The following is an 18,485-nucleotide window of genomic DNA, read 5'->3' as shown; positions in this document are numbered from 1 at the left end:
CTGGGATCGGCTCCAGGCCCCCGAAACCCTGAATACAGGATAAGCGGTAGAAAATGAATGGATGGATGGATAAAGATTCATATCACCTCAGCTGCCCTGTTACTTCCTGCCAAATATCAAGAAACGCTACATGCCTTTTGACAAGATTTAGCCCATATTAAACAGTTCCATGCATACAAATTCAGAAAATATATATAGATTTTTTTCTCTGAATCCAACCATCATGTTTTTCCGCAGTGACTTTCTCACAGCAGTTCCCTCATCTAGAAAATTTGGGCTCGGAGAGGACGGTAACTTTGGGTTTAATTAGTCGAACTAAACTTGATGAGATCTTGTGGTGTGCATCCAAGCCAAGATAAAACCAGGGGAGAGCAGAGTTTTCCAGTTATCTCTCACTGTGAACTGTCCTCATTAAAACACATCTGACGGTTGTCTGCAGAAGATTAAACGAAAAAACACCATGAGGTGCCGTTATTATAAATACTGAGCTCTGCTGATTACAAACAATTGCCTTCATCGCCTCGCTCCCTTAGCAAGTTGGTTGTTTCTTAAAAGTCCATTCAGCCGCCTTGCTCAAGCGACGAGGGATGTTATATATCGCCTGTTGCGGATGGAGGAGTAAAATAGCGGCAGTGCAGCGAGCGTCTGTCATTTTGTGACGCTTCCATTGTAGCTATTGTACAGTTAAGTAGTCAAAAAGGCATAACACCAAAATGGGCATTCATGTGATGTGTGATATGCGTCATGTGGAGTGGTAAAGAGGGGGAGTGGAGTCGTACATAATGCAAGCGGAACAATGTCAGCCCTCACCTTTTTCATCTTCTGTTACTATAGTGACACTATAAAGGGTTGTCGTCATAGTCTGTTAAAAATGTTATCTCCTTTACCACTTGTTGCCATCTTATGTGTGGGGGAAAAAAGGATGGAGGCTTGATGTAGCTGAGGCATGACGAGGAGATGCGCTCCTAACGTGGAACGCTTTAAGCCTCCGTCAAAGGGACAATCGTTTTTCAGAATGAGACCGAAGCATTTATTACGGCGTAAAAATGCCGGATTGAGATCCAAGCTATTTGTGATTTTTTTCTGTCGTGTGCGCACAGGATGGCTATCTCAAAACACTGCAATTGCATCCTCATCACACCACAACTTGAGTAGCTATATGTGTCATACGAAGAGGAAAAATGGCTCCCGCGATGGCGTACAGAAGGCACGCAGAGCTGTCGTAGGGTTTATCGGTTTGGCCAGATAGTCTGTGGGTGAAAAAGCAGCAGATTGATAAAAGAGACAGAAAACCCAAAAAAGTTATCTTCCATGTACTTGTGTTGTTGCTGCTAACCGGCACAAAGTCTCTACCCAATGACGTGTTGTCCTTTCATGTATGTTACCACTAGGCTGAAAATATCATTGAGAAACTCCCAGAACTCCATTACTAAAAGTCACACAAAAGCTATTGCTCCTTAATAAATGCATTTCTTATCCGATTACTCGATTTAATCAATGGCATAATTGGCAAATTAATCGATAGCTGTGGCCCTGATTACCACCACCTGATGCATATGTGACGGTTACATCATTGCATATATACACATGGGATATTCCACTTTGGACTGAACATGCAACCATGGCTGCTCGTCTTATATCAAAACTTTAAGCACGATCCAGCTGAAACAGCTCCAATTTGTACCTGGTTCTACATTTTCCATCCCTCATAACCTTCTTAACATTTCAGGGATTTTCAAGAAAGTCAAATCACATTGGCCGGACTCCACCTGAGCAAACTGCAGTCCGCAAAGGCATAACACATTCAGGTGAAGCGGTGGCCTCCCCCAAGTGGGTATGAGGAGGGAACTTTAAACACTTGCAAATGAGATTTTAGAAATGAATCATTCAGTCACCCAAGAAGCAGTCAGACATGTAGTGATGGTATGCAGAGCAAATACTGAAGAAGGAACTCAGGAATGGAGGAAGTCAGTAACTTCAGCTCAACCTCTGAGGAGAAACTTGAGCGCCTTTCAAAAAATACATAAAAAGAATGTGTCTCAAACCTTTTATGTTCACATTGGCTTTTCTCTGACTGTGTGTACATGCTTTAATCGCACGCATGTGGGTGTATTAGGGAGGCTTTCTCTGTGTGTGAGAGAGTGTTCAAGGCTCTTCATTCAAGGCTACATGTTTGTTTGGAGAGGAGACAAAAAAAAGAAAAAGTTGTAAGCCTGTGTTATCCGTCCAATCAGGAGTGAGTGCTACGGCCTTGTGGTTAATTTCTAACCAATTAAAATGAATACCTTTTCTGCCTTTCAATGATGGATTTAACGAGCTGCAGTACAAAATATTCCTTCTATAATTCTCAGAGGACAGCCAAGGACACTGTGACAAAAATTCTTGTGCTCTTGTATTTCTTTTTAATACCATCGTGCTGACATCCGTCTTTCTGTGTTGACTTTTTTTTATAACACTTATTCGAGACTAGTACCTGACAGGAATTCAGTAAGTACATAAAGAGTTGCCCCTGTAGAGAAGATGGTCTGATTAAATGTGGAGCACCTCGCTGCATAGATTTACATATTAATGAACAAAAAAATGATTTTCCTCAAACTCCTGACTTCCCAACGCTAGTTCGTATGGGCGCCATGCAAAGTATGTTGACATAAATATTTGGCTTAATTAATCAATTCAGTAGCTAAACTGATTATTTCTAAGTAGTATCACAGTGATAATGATGGTATTTTGTTCGCTTAAATGCCTCTTGTGCTATTCATACCCACTGAAGAAAACTTTTAATCAAATGATGAGTCATCGGGATACATTTAACTTTTTTTCTTCTCCTCGACGTTGATTTCACAGCATAATCATTTCCACTGCCAGGTATAGAGCTCAAAGAAAGAAACATGAATCAAATTTTAATATTTGGATTTTTTAAAAATGAGACCCTAGTTGCCACATTTTCTGCTGATAGCTCACGGAATGACTGCGTTTATCCTTTTTCCATTTCTTTTCCTGTGTTTAATGGTGCTGTGGTAATATGAGGGCAGCTATTCCCCTTTTTCTGCTTCTGTTAAGAAAGATATAGTTTAGCCTACTTCTCCTTCATTATACCACCCATGCTAATTCTTTCTGCTTCACATCTCCATATAGAGAAAAAAAGAAATAGGAAGGGAGAGGAGATGGAGTTAACAGGTGGTAATGGGAGTAAAGGAAAAAGAGGAGACAGAAGTGGTGGGGAGCCGATCGGGTGCTGGATGCCTGCCAGGAACTAGGAGATCGGGGGAGCAGGATGGAGCTGTGTTGAGTAGATTGGGCATTTAAGTTGAGAGGAGGAACAGAGCAGGGAAGAGAGAGAGAAACGAGTGGGGATGGAGGTCAGGAGAGCAGAGCATGAAGGTGAAAAACAGAGAGAGCTGAGGGGAATAGATGGAGGGCGGAGTGATGTGATAGGTTGAGGTTACGTTTCAGATGTTTTTAAGTTATGTTCACAGGAGGCACTAAATACTAGGAGGATGAAACAAAGCGCCTGCTATTAAAAGGTACTTTAGATCAGCGTAAACAGGGCTTTACATGGAGCTAATATCTGTAATGCAGCCAATACGTTATAACACAGTTTATAATGAGATGTCCTCCAACGCACAAAACCCAAACCAAGTTTTTTAAAATATATGCTTGTATCTACATATACATTTGAACAATATTGTAAAACATCAGTGCAGTAACTGATTATTTTGGAGCTACCGTTTCTGTCCACCTGTTGAATACAAGTCCAATATTGGTTCTCTATTTCTCCCTCGTCTGGTCTCAGCTCCCGAGGGAAATGTCTGGCTCTTAGCTGCTAGACTGTGTTCACCAGCTAGTCTCTTACTTTGTCTGTGTGCAGTTTGGTGCTGGGCCGCCTGCTGTGGCGTAAAAGACCCATGTAACAGTGTAAATAATGAATTTGTTATTTTGTTAAATTCCTGTTAAACTTGGCACTGCAACCAACGGTTTTATTTTGTAAATACACTTTATTTTGGAAGTCCACAGCGGATGCTTGCGTTGCGCTTAATGCTGGGCATTTTGTTTAGCGCTCAGAAGCGAGTAACGTTACGCTGTGGGTGAGTTACCATTCTGTTTGCTCGGACATAAAGATAATTATAAATGCAAACTATGTTTTCATATTATTATATTATGTAGACTCGGTCGGCATTTAATGTGTACGATTGCTTGTTAAGCGTAAGTCTTGAAAAACTTGTAGTTTGACTGTTTTGTGAAGAATTGTTGCCGTAGTGTGTGTTTGAATGTGATTTAAGCTAGCTACCAGCAGCACAAGGTGTACGTGACCTGCGAACTCTCATCTCTCTCATGCGGAGCTCTTCTTTTGTAGTTCGAGGAACAGACTGACATGTTCCATTGACACGCTGGTTGTGTGTTGTTCCCATGTTGCAGGTATGTTTGTTTGTATTGTTGAACGTAAAATATTCTGTGTAATATGTGAATGCAGACTATTATGATCTTTTGTGTTTCATATTTTATTTTCAAGTATGCTAAAAAACGTTATGACTATACGATCACTGTTCAGAAGCGAGTAACGTTACGCTTTGGTTCGAGGAACAGACTGACATGTTTCACTGACACGCTGGTTGTGTGTTGTTCCCATGTTGCAGTTGCAGCAATAAACAAGTCCAGTGGTCCATCCAACCGGTCTCGTCTAAGTTCATAGCAGCAGAGCAAAATCAACAAGGTCACATATATATATATATTATTAATCATTTTTTTTAAAGATTGAAACAATGAAGCCAGTCTAGAAGAAAGTCATCCATTTTTGTTTTGCTTTATTAAAAAAATTCCACACACCATAAAAATTACATGTACAAAACTATAAGATTTGAAATTGCTGTATGTACACATACAAAAGATAAAGCCCAGAAAAAAAAAAGTGAAGGGAGCACGGAGGGGAAAGTGTGAAGACAAAGCTTTTTTTTTTGTTATTGTTGCTTTTGTTTTTGTTGTTTATTCATGAGATGGGTCAAAAAGTTTCAGGTTCTCTGTCTATTTGCTCTTCTACCAATGTACTCTCTGCAGGGAAATGTCACAATCATAAAGATAATAATGACACGGGAATGGCGGCGAGCGCAAATACGTGCACACACACACATGGATAGCACATATCTGAGACGACACCTTTTGTAACGCATATCCCATTGACAAAAAGCCAGCTTGAAGTCAGAATCAGAGAGATGCTCATGTCGAGCACCTGTGTCATTCCGATGGTTTATATAAAGGGATATCTGTCGGACACATTTGAAGATGTAACTCTGTAGAACATTCAGTTCGACCTGTTATCCATTATTCTGTGTGCACGTAAACACACCCCACGGTGACGGTGTGCATGTTGTTATGACAATGTGCAGAGGGCCTTCACAACCACGATGTTAACATCAGGTGGTACAGTCATATACAGTCATACAGCATCTTCACAATAATGTATTTAGATTTCCAATGAAGAACTCTGGACCTGTAAACGTATTTAGGGATGACCGTGTTGATGATTTTGATGAGGATGAAGGCTGATTGGTGCAATTTGGCTAACTGATATCCCGCTACTTTTATTATTTTTTAGTCTCTCATCCATCTATCTGTTTCCTCCTTGTCTTGAGACATGTGGCTTTCCTGCTGATCACTGGGTCTGAAAGAAACAAAAACAGACAAAAAGAGAGAGACATAAATTAGCTTGCATTTACTTGCATTTTACTCAAACATTTAAATAATCTTAGTCAGTTAATCGACTAATCGTTCGCTTTTGGATCCTCGTCCTCCAAATGAATAAAAAAAGAAAAATCAAGTCCACGGTATAATCAAAAGGATTCTCACAACTTCGACCTTAAACTGATCCATTTCATCTTTGCATTTTGCTTATCACACACATCGGTTTAAACCGTTAACCAACACAATTATCAAAACAAAGCATCCATGTAAGAAAAGCCCTGAATCCAGTAATGCCATTAAAGCCACATGACATTGCCCGTCGATGTCCTCGTTGAAACACATTATTAAATGCATTCTGCTAAGTGATTATAGATTCATGGGGAGAAATGTGATGGAAAGCAATTGGCCGGCCCACCCAACCTCCTTGTTAAACTCGGAACAAATTTCCCACTGCTGGCCTCATTAGTAGTGTAATGTGAGCATGCTAAAATGATTAGCTGTCACATTGTAAGTAGTCCTCTTGAGGGGAACCTCGTGCTATTCTCAAACAGTCCATTGAGTGGTTGGTTAAATGTTATTGGTCGAAAAAAATTATAAATTGACAAACAAATGCTTCTAGCAGGTCCCGTTTATGAACTCATGATGGAACTTTTAATTAATTAGCTATTGTTCTTTATACTTTATGCCCACCAGCTTTTTCACCATGGGACGCAGGGTGAGATAGGGGTGAGATAGTGACGTTGTTGGTCACCAGGTCTGAGGCATTTGAAGAGACTGACTGACTAATGGAACGTCTGATCCTATCTGGATAAAAATGACAATTCTCCTGCATGTCCTTTTTATTACAAGCAACCAGCATTGTATAATGTGATGTAGCAAAGTTTTGTAACTTTCTTTTTGAGGTGCTACATAAATAAAGTTAATAGTATTAATAAGTATTTGGTCCATTCACCATATCTACACAAGATCAACCTCGAACCTGCAAATCCAAATAAACATGTAATTGAATCAACTGAGAATGTAGCAACAACAAAAACCCCAACTCCAGAGCTTTGTTCACCCTGACATTTTAAAATTCATGTTCGTTTCTCAGGATGTAACTTCACCGTGACACCATTATGATATGTGGCCACTAACCTTCTTAGTCACAACTACCGCTTGGTCAGAGGCTCTCTTTATACTATGTGGGCGGGTACACATTGAAGCGTGGTGCATCGGTAACAAATGGCGAGGTGAAATGACAGGCTGCTCCCCAGCACTTTGTTTTCCAATGCCGAAAAGACTCTAATCTCTAAATTCCACACGAATCGTCTCATTCTGTCCCCAATACAGATAAATAGCATCAGCGTTTTTGTTGAGAACCTACTGATATAACGGCCAAAGAGCGGGTCTGAAGCTAAAACCTCTAACCTTCACAATATTTTATTCCAACAACAGTCCCATTTTCTCTCCTGCCTGCAGAAGGAAACGGCTTTCTGCCAAAGAGATAAATGGAGAGTTGCTAACTCAATGTCCTTGTTGCAATACATGTGTGGATGCTTGCCCTGCCATTAATTCCTACCGTGGTTACTTGATTAACACTTTACATTATGTCTCACTTGTAAGTCATTGGACAAGACATGGGAATTTCATTAAGACTACGGTGTAATCTTTAAACTTCAAAAATTGGCAATCATTCCTTTTTTTTTCACAACGCATTTCCAAATTGTTGATATAGTGGTAAGGTTGATGCTTGACTTTAAAGTTAAACTGGGTTAATGACTGTTCTTCTGCTTTCAGATGTATTTAATTGACTGTAAACGTAGTGTAAACCTTCACTATGCACTGCAGTAATCTGCTATTCTAAACTTTCTATTACTGTGCCAGCCTCACTGAATATGGCATTCCTGCTGTTATGTTCACTATGCAGCGCAGTAACAACTGAGGAAATCATCATCCTTGAAATAGAGTTTACAGTTAGGATTGGAAAAACACAGCTGCCACTATTTATATGTAAATGGCTGAAGGTATTTCTGTTTTTGCAGTATCATTTTGTAACCTGCTGAATAGTGCTTTGTTTTGTTTTTTCTTCATTTGTCTGCAAGGTGCACCATGCATCAAACGTTTCCAATCCTGTGCGGCGGATGAGATGCAGGTAAAGCTGGTATGGCAGAAAGCCGAGGGAGAGAGAGAGGGTTGTGTGTGTGTGTGTGTATATATATATATATATATGTGTGTGTGTATATATCTGTGTGTATTAGGGATGCAACAATACAGTTAGCCCACCGTTCAATACGTACCTCGGTTCTTTGGTTACGGTTTTGTTTCGATACACATTTTGTGCACAAGGAGAAATAAAATGATTTCTTTATTTTGCTTATAAGCTAAGATTTTTTATTTGACATTCAGACACATTCAAGTGTATTGTATAATAAAAATAAATAAATAGGTAAAAAAAAATGTTTTAACACTTTCAAATGCAAAGTGCTTCTTAGCCTTGACGACTGGTAGAAGATAAAAGGGGGTAAACAATTAGGTGACGGAAGCCCACAACTACGGGAAAGGGCTAGAAATCTTTAGCAGTAATCATCCCATTGCACTTATTCTGTTCTTGTGTTTTCTGCACCTATGAGGTTGATGTCTCTAGCTATAGCTAGCTCACGTTTGATTGTTTTAAGGTAGAATTTTGCTGTATATATATATTTCCATGTCATATTTCCAGCAGCAAACTTTACTTGTTACTGCTCCTCTGGCAGGGAAGGAGCGCCGGTCGCTTCTTTTAACACAAACCATGCTGATGATGTATCAGGGCCTTGAAGGGTTTTTCCATAAGATTTCAACCACAACCCATTTTTATTCTTTTGAGGGTTCAGTCGAAATGTGAGAGGGATTGGCCCTTAAGCTAACCGTTACTGCTTCTTGCCTAAACCTTAAAAGTAGGTGTGTCCCAACAATGCCAATGTGTAAACCACAAACCCCACAAAATTAGTAACACACGCACACACATGCACACACACTACCTGGGGTTGCAACTCAATTGACTTAAGTATCACTAAATGTCAGGCCGTTTCAGTTCAATCATGTTTAATTTCTAAAATGACTATAAATGTTATTGCTGCTCCCTCGTTGGCATCTCAGGCTCTCAGTGACAATTAATGATTATCCTGAGCCAGAAGTTTCAATGGCTTTCAGTGCTGCAGTGTAAATGTGTCTGACAGATGCGCTCTAAAGAGGGGAGAAAAACCCTGAAATGTTCACAGCCAAAGAAAACAATTCCTTCAGCACTTTTGTCATCATTCAAGTATTGTTTTATTGCTTTCAGTGTTGAGAAATGGTACACATATGCTAAGATCAGTGTAAAAGCATCGGTGCACCGAAGTAATATTCCAAAGAGAGAGTAATGTGAAAATCATCACTGTTCATATTTATGACAGCAGGGCTTTCAAACCGCTGAATATGCTGCATTGCTGACCTTCACAAGCTGATGCTGAAAGACTGACAGCAAGATCTTTTGCAGAACAAGTCCCAGTGGTGCTCACATTTTATTGCCTAACAATGGCCAGGAAGTGTTTTTTTAAGGTACTTCAGGGCGGTTTAGTATTCCCATCATTCCAGGTGTTTTTTCCTGGATGGACAACTGGCAGAAATGGCAGAAACGATACAGTGTGAGTGACGTGTGAATCCGTTCAGTGAATAACTCAGGGACAGAAACTCATTAATACTGCAAGTATCCACGCACTGTCCTCAAAAACAGGCACGCATCAACGGGAGGGCACGGGACCCTTCCACGGAAATCTCTCCTGACTCACTGAGTACGTGTCCGTGTGTTGACGTGTTTGTTCAGCTGAGTGCATCATCTGCCCTGCTGTGAAGGTCTTTTTTAAAATTTTGTAACCACTATAAAAAGGGGGGGAAAGAAGTCACCAGATAAACACACAAAAATAAACATGCATTGTGTGTACAGTATGTGTCATCTATTATTCATACTACCATGTTTTCTTTCCGAGGGACCCAAAGACACCTCACTGCACAATACAGCTGGAGCTCGACACACACTCGAGTAATCCTCCACACATCCCACTCGCTGTTCCCCCTCTATTTCCCCCCGCTGTTCCTTTTCTTCTACTTTTCCGTCTTAACTGTTGCCCGTTTTCTTCACATTTCCTATCATCCTCCTCCTCCACCTCCCTTTAAAAAAAAAAATCCATGTATTTTTCCTATTCTCCTTTACCGCCTCTTATTCACAAAGCTGCTTATGTAGCGCAGCCTCTCTCCCCCACATCGCTCTTCCCTCTAACGGTGCAATTCAAGGAGCCGAGGCTGACGCGATAACTTCGCTGCTGGAACATCTGGGCATACCTGAAGACCCTGTTAATGTACACTAAACAAGCATGTGTATGCAAATTTTTTGGGATTATCTCACAGAACCCCATGCTCCGGCTCGCTTTCTCTCCCTTGTGTAATCTATTTTTAACATTTCTTCCCCATATTTCCCACTCTATCCCTTTCCCTCGCTCCCAGCACATCCGAACCTGTCCCTGTTTCATCTATCTTCCCTCCTCTGTTTCCTCTCATTCTCCTGTCCTTCCTCTGTGCATCCTTCTCCCTTTTATCTTTTCTCCCCTCCCTCTTCCTCTTCTCCTCTATACTGCGAGCATTGTTAACCTTGCCACACTCTTGTAGGACACTCCTCTTGCATCACTATAGGTCGGACACAACCCCCCTTAGACTCCACGTGTGTTCTTCTTTTGTATGCTTCTCACTCACGCAGCAGCAAAAGTCGTGTGTAATGAGTGCAGGATGCAGCGGTGATGTGTCAGAGAACCCAGGGTCATTGTTCGATGTGTAACTGTAAGCGTGACTGCCTGTGTGTGTGTGTGTGTGTGTGTGTGTGTCAGACAGCTTCATAAAAAATGCAGTAATGTATGCATGGCCACGTCGAGCTACATCAGCCACCAGATGTGCCCATGCTTCTCAACCTCTATGTCCTAGCACAGCCCACATACAGGGAGCACATGTTACGTCTCCTCTGTATGAAGTTCGGGATAACAACTGCAGTGTGCGTTCCTCGCTGTGCCGTTTCAGCCCCAGATGAAGTAAATCGAATGGTTGCTGGGAGGGACTCGTAAATGTCATTGCAAAACGACACCAGATGGAAGCTGTCACATCAAGTGGGGAGCAGGGGGGGGCTCCCTGTTACCGATCACATTAAATGTTTTAGGTGAGGAGATTGGCGTTACATAAACCATGAGTGTGGTTTATATTGTCAGATAGTTTCTTGTCCATTTGAGAGTTTTGAAAGAAATGAACGAATAGACGCAAATTCACGCCCGCTGGCATGAATGGCACAATGCAAATTAGATAAAATACACAAGATTGGCATCATTTGCTTATTCACGCGAGTTAAAATGGAGTGAAACATTTGCGAGGACTCCAATCTTACCAAAGTCCATTCAGAAAACAAACATTTTTAAAGTGATTTGCTTGTTGTCTTGCAGACATTTATTTTTATTATTTTATATTGGTTTCAGACTTTTTACAAATGGTCGTCATTATGTAGTTATTTTGGTGTTCTTTGTACGTTTATTGCAGTTAAATCACAACAAAACTGTTTATTTTAGGTTAATGCCGTTGTAGTAAACCAGCCGATGTGTGGCTTGCGGTTCACAGTGAATGCAGCCCATTGAAATTCACCGAGCACCTCTGGGTGATGTTATACGAGGTGAATGCTCCTGTTTGATGTGAACACCTTTATATACTGTCTTTATGATGGAGCATTGATGTAGCATCAATCATCTATTTGCCATGTAGAAATATAGTGAAGTAATGCCGACCTGAGCAGAGAATGAGGTCTTCTCCCTCTCTGTTTGTTGTAATGCAAAGTTTTCTCTGCTTTGTTAACATAGCTAAGCCAGCCTCATGTTCCTTTTAGGGCTTGTGAGTGCTGTAATCCTTGTTTTAGCACACAAGAAATAGAGCCAAAAGGATGAGAAAGAAACGGTTTTACATTCCAAACATTCCAAACTTTCTAAAAAGTTGGTTTATGTGACATATTGACACATTGTGATAATTTAACATATTGATCGCAACATTGGCCTGTAGCCTGTAAATCACTGCAGGCTCAAATATTTATTCCATCATACCTACCAATCAGCCAATAAGCTTATTTCTCAGGCAAAAAAATAAAAAATGCATGTGATCCCTCCAAACTTTTTATGGGAATGAAAATAACAACAGCTGCAACCACAGATAAAGTATCTAAAGATAAAGGTAGTTGATAAACTGATATTCTCCTTAAATTTCACAACTGAAGGCGCTTTAATGTGCAATTTAGAGAGCTATTTGAATTTTTTTATCTGGTGTCGCAGTCATACTTGTGTTCACGGTGTCCTAAGAAGACATGGGCACGTACAAGGTTATACAGTCACAGGTGTATATAAAGAGATAACCATAGGACTCAGATTTCTTATTTTGTATATTTGTTTGGGTAAAGACTTAATGTGGAGCCTCTCTTGCACAAAAAAAAAACATGTTAACGTTTGTTTTAATGGGTGTGTGTTCATAGGTGTCAGATGGAATAAATCGTCTTTGGCCAGACTGAAAGTAATTTCAAATTGTGAAGTGACAATGAAAATAGAAAATCAATGGAATCTGCTTGAATATTTAAAACCAATGCAGCTATAATGATTCTGATAAACAGAACTGGAGACACTATTGTGGCAGGAATCCACACATGAAAAGAGAAATTCATAAGCATTTCAGATGCATAATTACCATTGAATATATTTATGACACATACGTTTGTCAATAGCATAGTCCATTAGAAATGATTCTGAATGGATAAAATGCCGTTTGTAGAATCGTGAATCTTTCATTAGCAAATGTTTGGACCCATGATTCAATTCAAGTCCAGAGTTTTAAACACAACAAGCAAGGCATGATTCAAAATGGAAAAGGGCCTTATTCCACTACTGGTTTGCCGTATTTGAAACACACACATTCAGGGATACATGATGCTTTTTTTAATGGAAATGAAATAGGGTTTTGTGTGAAATGTGATGACTTAACAGATTAAGCTACTGATTACCTCCTAATTAATGTGTAACTTAATTTGTACAGTGAGAATCTCTGCCTCTGTCTGTGTTAAAAGAGATATCGCTGACCCCCCTCTCACAACCATATCCTCCCAGCCAACATATTATATTGTCCTTGATCACCGCCTCAGGCAGGCAGCAGATAAACAAGAGACATCTGATTGAGAGGGGAGGAGAGGAGCGTGAGATAAGGAGTGACTCAGGCACTGAAGGAGCGAGAAACAAACAGGAGGGGGGAGATGCATTTCCTGTCACCTGTTGCGATACTGTCCATGGAGAGTAGTAACGAAGCAGATCGTTAGCCAAGGTGGCTCTCTAATTGTCTGGCTGTCAGCAATTAGATGGGACTCGTTAAAGCGGTGCCCTTATTAGGTTACGGAGCACTCCGAGACATGGCGGATTGTAAATGTGTCTTAAACAATGGGGCAGGGCCGGGAATTGGTGAACGGCCAAGGTGGATCGCCATATGTCGCGCTAATTAACAAGACCAGGTCTTTGGGTGAGAGAACTCCACATTTGGCTGCTTGTTCGGTTTAGGTTAATGGGCTAATAAGCAGATTACTCACCTGTATAAGTGAGCCTGGGGAGATGTGAGAGTGGCTGGTAAAGGTCCACAAGGTCCTCACCGGTCACATCCTCTGGAAAGCAGTAGATATCGGATCGTAGCAGCAGAACACACAGACTAGACCAATAGATAAAAAGGGCTGTCTAGTCCAGTTCAGTCTGCATCAGATCACTTGCACAGTCTGACTCCTTTACCAGTGTATAAGTCCAGTTCAGGCTCCACTGGGTTCAGCTCAGTTCAGGTTTTTGTTTTACACCACGTCCACTCCAAAAGCAGACTTCTGATTGAAAGATAACAGGGTCCAGTCAAGGTTTAGATCCAGCTCCAGTATCAGCTCAGTTCAGTTTAGTTTAGTGGAATTGCGTTATTCCACCAGGATTAATGGAGAGGAGCTACGCAGAGCCAGCAGTGTTGAGAGTCCCTTATGTTCAGTTGCAGGAAAAAGTGAGCCATTCTCATTTCGGATGTTAAACACAATGTTCTCATCCAAAGCCAGAGCCATCCATTATTTTTTTAATTCCCACTCTGTTGGTGCAGTCTAACATATTGTGTGTCTGGGATGAGTGTGATTATCTATGCGTCCGACTTTAACTGTGTAGCCATTTGTTTTCTGTCTGTTTTTACCAACCGCTCGGTATCTCTCCATGCATGTTGATGCTACTCCGGATGACAGGGCCTTCATTCACATTTCTGTCCATTTTTATGTCGAGACGCAAAACGATTATCTCTTTATGCTTCGCTTTTAAATGATCTGCTCTCATTGTATCCACTTCCACCAATGTATCATCTGTCAAAGTGGAAAAATTCAGCATTCAGCGTGTGCCCTTTCATTTAAAAAAAAAAGTGATTTCAAATGTCCACACCGACAGCCAAGGTGACGCTGGGCTTCGACAAGGTCGTCCAATCCAGATGCGAGAACCAAGATAAGCAGTTAAAAGTAAACCAGACACAACAGGTCTATTACCCTATGATACTCATGGAAACAAAGTAATGGGCACAGTAAACAGGAGGATATGGGAGAGGAGCTTTCAGGCTTTTTTTTTTTCTTCTTCAGTATTTCCCAGCTTCTCCCTGATGGTGACGTTCTCCACATCTGCCACTCAGAACAACAACATCAGGGTTCTAGAAGACAGGAGAGCACAAGGAAAGTAGAGCATTACAACGACTGTATCAGGCTGGAAGGATTAGGACATTACTGTAAGGATTGTACAGAGAAGAATAAGGGGGTTAAAGGATGATAAGAACAAAAGGGTAGAAAACAAAGATTCTTGGACTAAATATAAAGAACAGCAGAGGTCTAGAAGACATGATTTAGCAGCTGTGAAATCTGGAATATTAATTAACACAGAGCATGAAGATAACAACTGACTTAAACACATGTTGATAAGGCGCAATTTAACTAAGTGGCTTTGACTTTGTTCTGTTGTTGTGTCCCAGTTTGAACTACACTTGATCCAACCCACAGGCCCGACTTATGAGACTCTGAGGGGGCTGTTTCATTTGTTTTCATAGCTTCTGCCGAGACTTAGAAGTTGAAGAAAAGCTAATATTCACAGAGGAAGCTCTTTTTGTATAAGTGTGTGTGTGTGTGTGTGTGTGTGTGTGTGTGTGTGTGTGTGTGTGTGTGTGTGTGTGTGTGTGTGTGTGTGTGTGTGTGTGTGTGTGTGTGTGTGTGTGTGTGTTTATATATATTACCTCCTGAGGGAAAAGGAATGAAAATGAAACAAAATGAAACCGAAGGATTTAAAGGTTCAATTGGTTCAATCATAAATGTGGTAACATTAGACTTTTCATGGAGCCAGACAAATTAAAAAATAAGGACACGGCTAACAATTAGGCATGTTTCGCCTTAGTCAGGTTTTTGTTGGGTTTAAATAACAAGTAATATCCGTTGACTCCTTACACAGCAAAATAGGTTTTCATATGTTAGAAAATTCAACGAAACCCTTTTTTTTTTACACATCGGAGACCGTTTTTTTTGTGAGTGTCACTGCTGTGGAGTTGAGAGATTGAACAAATGCCTGCATAAACACGGTCTGCTGACGGGGGGAGGCGAAGAAGTGCGATAGCTCGAAGATTGATTCAGCTGTACTTAATGTGGCAGTATATTGCCACAGCTGTTATTTGTAATGTGTATGTTTGTCAAGGGAGCATTTCTTAACTGTTTGTGTCAGGAAGAATATTTGTTAACTGCATTTATTTACAGCCAGCGCTCATTGTGGCAGTTTACGAATGAAGCAGAGTCTTCTTAATGCCTCGGCCTGTATTCATCCATCACGACCGCAGCACATCAACACTGTCTTCTCCTCCATCATCCTCCACTCCTCTCCCCTCTTCTCCTCCATCACCCTTTCTGCAGCACGCAGATGGATGAAGGAGACAGGGAGGATGTGGAGGAGGCGGTGTGGAGACGATAACACAAAGAATATAGAATAAGCACACAGACAAAGGCGTCATGAATTGAAAACCGATAGGAGAAGGAGAGGCAATACGGGATTAAAAGGAGACAGTTTAGGGAGCTACCAGCAGAAATGAGGCAAAGCGAGGGAAGAGAGAATTTAGAGAATCAAGAAAAAACAGAAGGGAAAAAATAGTCTGAGGTAAGATGAGAAGAAAAACTCCAAAAGGGAATGTATCATAATGAAAGAGAACACGGGCAGAATTAAAATCAGAAGGCAGATAAAATAAATATAGGGCAAATTAATGAAAGAATCAGAAACCCAGAGACAATCAATAGAGAAAGAAAGTGGGAGACCAGGAAAGGGAATAAAAAAAGGGAAAGTTTCAAGGACACATGAATAATGAAGGATCAGTTCCCTTAATGTTATTTTTTCAGCTTTTCAGATCCCTGAGATTCCTGCCTCGACGCCAGTAAAAGATGGTGAATGGGATTGTTTGTGTTGCTCATGGCTTTGGCAAATTGCTTCTCCAAAGAATCCACATCAGCGAAGTGCCCCTATCACCGGATGGATAATCATGAGGACCTCTCAGCAGTTTTCAAAGGGACTGTTTCTTGATTGTTTTCACTTTCACTGGGTGACATTGTCAGAACTGGAATAAGGCAATGTTTCCCATTCTAGCTTACAAATTGATTAATAGAATAGTTACTGATTACATTTCTGCCCATTGACTTAATTGATTAATCAAGCAATCGTTGCAGCCCTAGAAAGTCAGGAATCCCAAGGGTTTGGATATCTCAAAACCTCAGTCCAGAGTCCCAGAATAGGTTTCTTATTTAGTGGCGTCAACTGTCCTGACCAAAAAACAAGAAATCCCAACAATAAAGGTCAGATAGCAGCATGCTTCTCAAAAGGCTGAGGTGGTAGTGAGGACAGAAAGGTGAGGAATAGCAGCACAGGGTGAGAGAAAGGGGGAAGGCTGGAGGAAGACTACAAGGAAAACAACCCGGGGAGGGGGGGTTTTAAGTGCGGGTCTTTACTCTTTGCTCTTGGAGTTGTCGCGGTCTCTTTGCAAGGACGAGAGACCTTCAGATCTTAAAGTCTCTCCACTCGACACTATGAGGCCGTCTGTCGTCTGCTGCTGCCGGAGGTGTCCGAGAGACGGGGAGATGGGAAGCGAGATGGAGAAATAGAGAAGGAGATAGTGTCAGAGGCCGCAAACGAGTGATAGAGAGACATGGAGAGAATCGGAGGAAAACACTGATACAGATGCAGCAACGCGGCACAGAAGAAAAATGGGGGATAGAGAGAGAGAGAGAGAGAGGACAGTCGGAATGCTTGTGGAGAAGGAAGGTGAGAGAAAGTGACTGAGAGAGCTTGAGAAACACAGGAGAGAGAGACAGAGAGAGATGAATTCAGAGGGACAGGCGGCAGTGAAGAATGAGAGCAGGCATACGGGATGACACTGAAAGGAGTGATGATAGATTAAAATACATGGAGGACAGACAGGCTGCAGGGTCATGGATGGGCCATGGGGAGAACAGAGTCACACACATTGTCCTCGGCTATTTTTCTGTCTGGCCTAACCTTGTGGGAGCATTTGCACTGGCTCAAGGCAGTTAAACCTTGTAAATAACAACACACACATGCATACATGGACCTACAGACCCCCCCCCCCCCCCCCCCCCCCCCCTTGACCCATTATCTGAAGGCTTGGCTGAAAGTTAACCTAGTGTTATCCCCTTTAGATCAATGATTTACCTTGTAGCATTAGCATTAGATGATCTTGATAGAAACATTTCCGGCTTGGTATTCAGGTGTTCAGGAGTGCCAAAATATAGCTGACTGTGTATTTGTTGGGCCTGCTCTGTGCATTGATTTATTGTTGATTCTAACTGAAGGATATGTACAGATTCACAGTGTAGCATTATCAGGTATCAGCGAAGAGGATCGGCTATTTTTACTGAATTACACTCTAAAGAGCTTTTTTTTATGAGGAATTCAACCTTGTCTTCCGTTTCTTACATTAGTTTATCTAACAATCACTAGCATCAGCAGGAATGATTACAACATATGATCACTCTTTCAAATTGAGCCTCTTATTAATGAGGACTTCCATAAAACCCCCATTACTTATGTAACCTGTTATCCCTGCAAACAAATCCTAGAAACACTTTTAAAACAACATTTAACAAATTTGAAAACAAATCTGATTCATGCATATGAATGTGAACAAAACAATGTATGAAAAGCAAACAAACATGAGGAGAACTATCACCCACAGTGTGCCTATTTTTTCATGTTGGGTTACATATTTGACAACCGTGGGCCTTTAATGGGGCCTCGCTGTGTATCTGTCAGTTGCTCTGTTCCTCAGGCGCTCTGACTCACTACGGCTCTCTCTCACTCTCTCTCTCTCTCTGATCAGATCAATGTTGCCTTTCCCTACAATGCAGCAACCACTGAAACACATCACAGACACAGCTACACCCTGAGAAACCCCAACAGCCTCCATACATACACATGAGTATTATCCCTCACTGTAGCTTGCCCTCAAAGTGCCAACGATCCCGGAAATCAAAGACGGGGAAAGAAAGAACACAGGAGGCCAGCGGTAACTTTTCCCTCCTGGGTGAAAGTGTCAAAAGAAGAACCGTGATAATTGCTTTGTTGTCTCTCTCTCGCTGCAGTCTGGAAGGTTCTTTTGAGTGACACACTTCAGTCAGCAAAGGTTGCAATGAGGGTAAAGCTTAATTAGGCCTATAGGGGAAA

General features: G+C 41.2%; 1 protein-coding gene across 3 annotated transcripts in view; it reads right to left on the bottom strand.

The window, feature by feature from the left end:
* Window positions 1–4,785: 4,785 nt before the first annotated feature.
* LOC311020372 (leucine-rich repeat and fibronectin type III domain-containing protein 1-like protein) overlaps window positions 4,786–18,485 on the bottom strand; it is a 138,744-nt gene continuing 125,044 nt past the window's right edge. The window contains exons 10-12 of one of the 3 annotated variants that reach the window (XM_084020370.1): window positions 16,754–16,854; window positions 13,316–14,436; window positions 4,786–5,656 (exon numbers count right to left, since the gene is read on the bottom strand). In XM_084020370.1, coding sequence (XP_083876496.1) covers window positions 16,802–16,854 — 53 coding nt within the window. In that variant the 3' untranslated portion in view covers window positions 4,786–5,656; window positions 13,316–14,436; window positions 16,754–16,801. The remainder of the gene's footprint in view (window positions 5,657–13,315; window positions 14,437–16,753; window positions 16,855–18,485) is intronic. The other 2 variants (XM_084020371.1, XM_084020372.1) reach the window with 2 other exon arrangements.

This window comes from Eutrigla gurnardus (assembly GCF_963514095.1).
Source record: "Eutrigla gurnardus genome assembly, chromosome: 10".
NCBI lineage: Eukaryota > Metazoa > Chordata > Actinopteri > Perciformes > Triglidae > Eutrigla > Eutrigla gurnardus.
The sequence above is the reverse complement of the archived record's forward strand: the minus strand, read 5'-3'. Positions and strand labels throughout refer to the sequence as shown.